The sequence below is a fragment of the Procambarus clarkii genome, chromosome 44, assembly GCF_040958095.1.
Source record: "Procambarus clarkii isolate CNS0578487 chromosome 44, FALCON_Pclarkii_2.0, whole genome shotgun sequence".
In the NCBI taxonomy this organism is placed as follows: Eukaryota; Metazoa; Arthropoda; class Malacostraca; order Decapoda; family Cambaridae; genus Procambarus; species Procambarus clarkii.
This window is the reverse complement of record NC_091193.1, coordinates 11433832-11437785: the sequence shown is the minus strand read 5'-3', so window position 1 is coordinate 11437785 and position 3954 is coordinate 11433832. Positions and strand designations below refer to the sequence as shown.

General features: G+C 63.3%; 1 protein-coding gene across 1 annotated transcript; it reads right to left on the bottom strand.

Annotated features, from left to right (window-relative positions):
* Positions 1 to 2943, bottom strand: LOC123745123 (uncharacterized PE-PGRS family protein PE_PGRS54-like). Its single transcript, XM_045725429.2, has one exon. The coding sequence runs from the start codon at positions 2941 to 2943 to the stop codon at positions 1 to 3; it is 2943 nt and encodes a 980-aa protein (XP_045581385.2).
* Between the last annotated feature and the right edge of the window lie 1011 nt (positions 2944 to 3954).

The following is a 3954-nucleotide window of genomic DNA, read 5'->3' as shown; positions in this document are numbered from 1 at the left end:
TCAGATGCGACCTGGGATCCTGGCTATCCAGAACCTTTCTGTAGGACACTCGATGTGGAGGCTGCGTCCCAGGTGGTCATCGGACACCTTCTCGAAGATGGCGCCTGGCTGGGTGAGGCGCTCCACGTCGTCCGCGTACATCATGACAGCGGCGGGGGCTTCCCCCTCCACCGTGGGGACGAACACCGCACATACAACATACACAGGCCGAGCCTCTATCGTCCTCCCCTTTATGCCTATCCCGCCCTCCGTGACTTTCCCGCCGACCACGCCTTTCCCGCCGACCACGCCTTTCCCGCCGACCACGCCTTTCCCGCCATCCACTTCTTTCTCGACGACCACTTCTTTCCTGACGACCACTTCTTTCCCGCCGACCACGCCTTTCCCGCCGACCACGCCTTTCCCGCCATCCACTTCTTTCCCGCCATCCACTTCTTTCCCGACGACCACTTCTTTCCCGACGACCACTTCTTTCACGCCTTTCCCGCCGACCACGCCTTTCCCGCCATCCACTTCTTTCCCGCCATCCACTTCTTTCCCGACGACCACTTCTTTCCTGACGACCACTTCTTTCCCGCCATCCACTTCTTTCCCGCCATCGACTTCTTTCCTGACGACCACTTCTTTCCCGCCGACCACGCCTTTCCCGCCGACCACGCCTTTCCCGCCGACCACTTCTTTCCCGACGACCACTTCTTTCCCGCCGACCACTTCTTTCCCGCCATCCACTTCTTTCCCGCCATCCACTTCTTTCCTGACGACAATTTCTTTCCCGCCGACCACGCCTTTCCCGCCGACCACTTCTTTCCCGACGACCACTTCTTTCCCGCCGACCACTTCTTTCCCGCCATCCACTTCTTTCCCGCCATCCACTTCTTTCCCGCCATCCACTTCTTTCCCGACGACCACTTCTTTCCCGACGACCACTTCTTTCACGCCTTTCCCGCCGACCACGCCTTTCCCGCCATCCACTTCTTTCCCGCCATCCACTTCTTTCCCGACGACCACTTCTTTCCCGACGACCACTTCTTTCACGCCTTTCCCGCCGACCACGCCTTTCCCGCCATCCACTTCTTTCCCGCCATCCACTTCTTTCCTGACGACCACTTCTTTCCCGCCGACCACGCCTTTCCCGCCGACCACTTCTTTCCCGCCGACCACTTCTTTCCCGACGACCACTTCTTTCCCGCCGACCACTTCTTTCCCGCCGACCACTTCTTTCCCACCGCCTTTGCCTTTCCCGCCGCCCTTGCCTTTCCTGCCGCCCTTGCCTTTCCCGCCGCCCTTGCCTTTCCTGCCGCCCTTGCCTTTCCTGCCGCCCTTGCCTTTCCTGCCGCCCTTGCCTTTCCCGCCGCCCTTGCCTTTCCCGCCGCCCTTGCCTTTCCCGCCGCCCTTGCCTTTCCCGCCGACCACTTCTTTCCCGACGACCACTTCTTTCCCGCCAACCACTTCTTTCCCGCCAACCACGCCTTTCCCGCCGACCACTTCTTTCCCGCCGACCACTTCTTTCCCGCCGCCCTTGCCTTTCCCGCCGACCACCTCTTTCCTGCCGCCCTTGCCTTTCCCGCCGCCCTTGCCTTTCCCGCCGCCCTTGCCTTTCCCGCCGCCCTTGCCTTTCCCGCCGCCCTTGCCTTTCCCGCCGCCCTTGCCTTTCCCTCCGCCCTTGCCTTTCCCGCCGCCCTTGCCTTTCCCGCCGCCCTTGCCTTTCCCGCCGCCCTTGCCTTTCCCGCCGACCACTTCTTTTCCGCCGCCCTTGCCTTTCCCGCCGCCCTTGCCTTTCCCACCGACCACGTCTTTCCCGCCGCCCTTTTCTTTCCCGCCGACCACGTCTTTCCCGCCGCCCTTTTCTTTCCCGCCGACCACGTCTTTCCCGCCGCCCTTTTCTTTCCCGCCGACCACGTCTTTCCCGCCGACCACGTCTTTCCCGCCGACCACGTCTTTCCCGCCGACCACGTCTTTCCCGCCGCCCACGTCTTTTCCGCCGACCACGTCTTTCCCGCCGACCACGTCTTTCCCGCCGACCACGTCTTTCCCGCCGCTCATGTCTTTCCCGCCAACCATGCCTGCCCCGCCAACCATGCCTGCCCCGCCCTCCATTCCTGCCCCGCCCCCCATGCCTGCCCCGCCCCCCATGCCTGCCCCGCTTCCTATGCCTTTCCCACCCCACATGGCTTTCCCAGCCCCCATGCCGACAATTCCCAATCCGCCGACAATTTTCTTCCCGCCGCCCGTGTACTGCCCGCCGCCCGTGTCCGGCCCGCCGCCCGTGTCCGGCCCGCCGCCCGTGTCCGGTCCGCCGCCCGTGTCCGGTCCGCCGCCCGTGTCCGGCACGCCGCCCGTGTCCGGCACGCCGCCCGTGTCCGGCACGCCGCCCGTGTCCGGCACGCCGCCCGTGTCCGGCACGCCGCCCGTGTCCGGCACGCCGCCCGTGTCCGGCACGCCGCCCGTGTCCGGCACGCCGCCCGTGTCCGGCACGCCGCCCGTGTCCGGCACGCCGCCCGTGTCCGGCACGCCGCCCGTGTCCGGCACGCCGCCCGTGTCCGGCACGCCGCCCGTGTCCGGCACGCCGCCCGTGTCCGGCACGCCGCCCGTGTACTGCCCGCCGCCCGTGTACTGCCCGCCGCCCGTGTACTGCCCGCCGCCCGTGTACTGCCCGCCGCCCGAGTACTGCCCGCCGCCCGCGTACTGCCCGCCGCCCGCGTACTGCCCGCCGCCCGCGTCCAGCCCGCCGCCCGCGTCCAGCCCGCCGCTCGCGTCCAGCCCGCCGCTCGCGTCCAGCCCGCCGCCCGCGTCCAGCCCGCCGCCCGCGTCCAGCCCGCCGCCCGCGTCCTGCCCGCCGCCCGTGTCCTGCCCGCCGCCCGTGTCCTGCCCGCCGACAGTCTCCGGGCGCCCCGACACCAGCGCCGCCACCAACACACCGATACACAGCTGCACTAGACCCATTGTAATTAACTTTTATTGGTTTTTATTTAAAAACTAAAGTTTATTGTGTATGGATTGTCAGTAAAAAGTGTTTTTAAATGATGAGATGTGAGATGAAGGTAATGGTAGTGTGAGGGATGGTGGTGGTGGTAGTGTGAGGGACGGTGGTGGTGGTGGTGGTGGTGGTGGTAGTGTGAGGGATGGTGGTGGTGGTAGTGTGAGGGATGGTGGTGGTGGTAGTGTGAGGGATGGTGGTGGTGGTAGTGTGGGGGACGGTGGTAATGGTAGTGTGAGGGATGGTGGTGGTGGTAGTGTGAGGGATGGTGGTGGTGGTAGTGTGGGGGACGGTGGTAATGGTAGTGTGAGGGGTTGTGGTGGTGGTGGTAGTGTTAGGGATGGTGGTGGTAGTGTGAAGGATGGTGGTGGTGGTAGTGTGAGGGACGGTGGTGGTGGTGGTAGTGTGAGGGATGGTGGTGGTGGTATTGTGAGGGATGGTGGTGGTGGTAGTGTGAGGGATGGTGGTGGTGGTGGTAGTGTAAGGGATGGTGGTGGTGGTAGTGTGAGGGACAGAGGTGGTGGTAGTGAGCAGGAAGGCAGTGAGTGTATTGTGACAACAACAAAAAAGATGATGGTTGTGTGACAACCAGTAGGGCATCCATCACTCCCAGGAGACTGTGGGGTTGTGACCCCGACCCGTTGCCTTGCATGACAGCTACAGTGGTCATTATTGCCACATCAACAGTAGCACTGTCAGGGCCGCATAGGTGGTGAAGGCGGAACCAAAGAAAGCTCAACCCCCGCAAGCATAACTAGGTGAGTATAAAGGGCTACCGAAACACCTAGTAAAGAAGGGCTCCTGTGCCTGGTAAGTCCACTACGGGCTCACCATAGCCCGTGCTACTTTGGAACTTTTGTTCTAAGTAGCTGAATGTAAAACAACAACAACCTAGTAAAGGTCCCGGTGGGCCGGTGCCGCCCAATCAGTAAGCTGATTGGCCTCTCTAATTCCAATACAATGCTGCACCTCAAAAG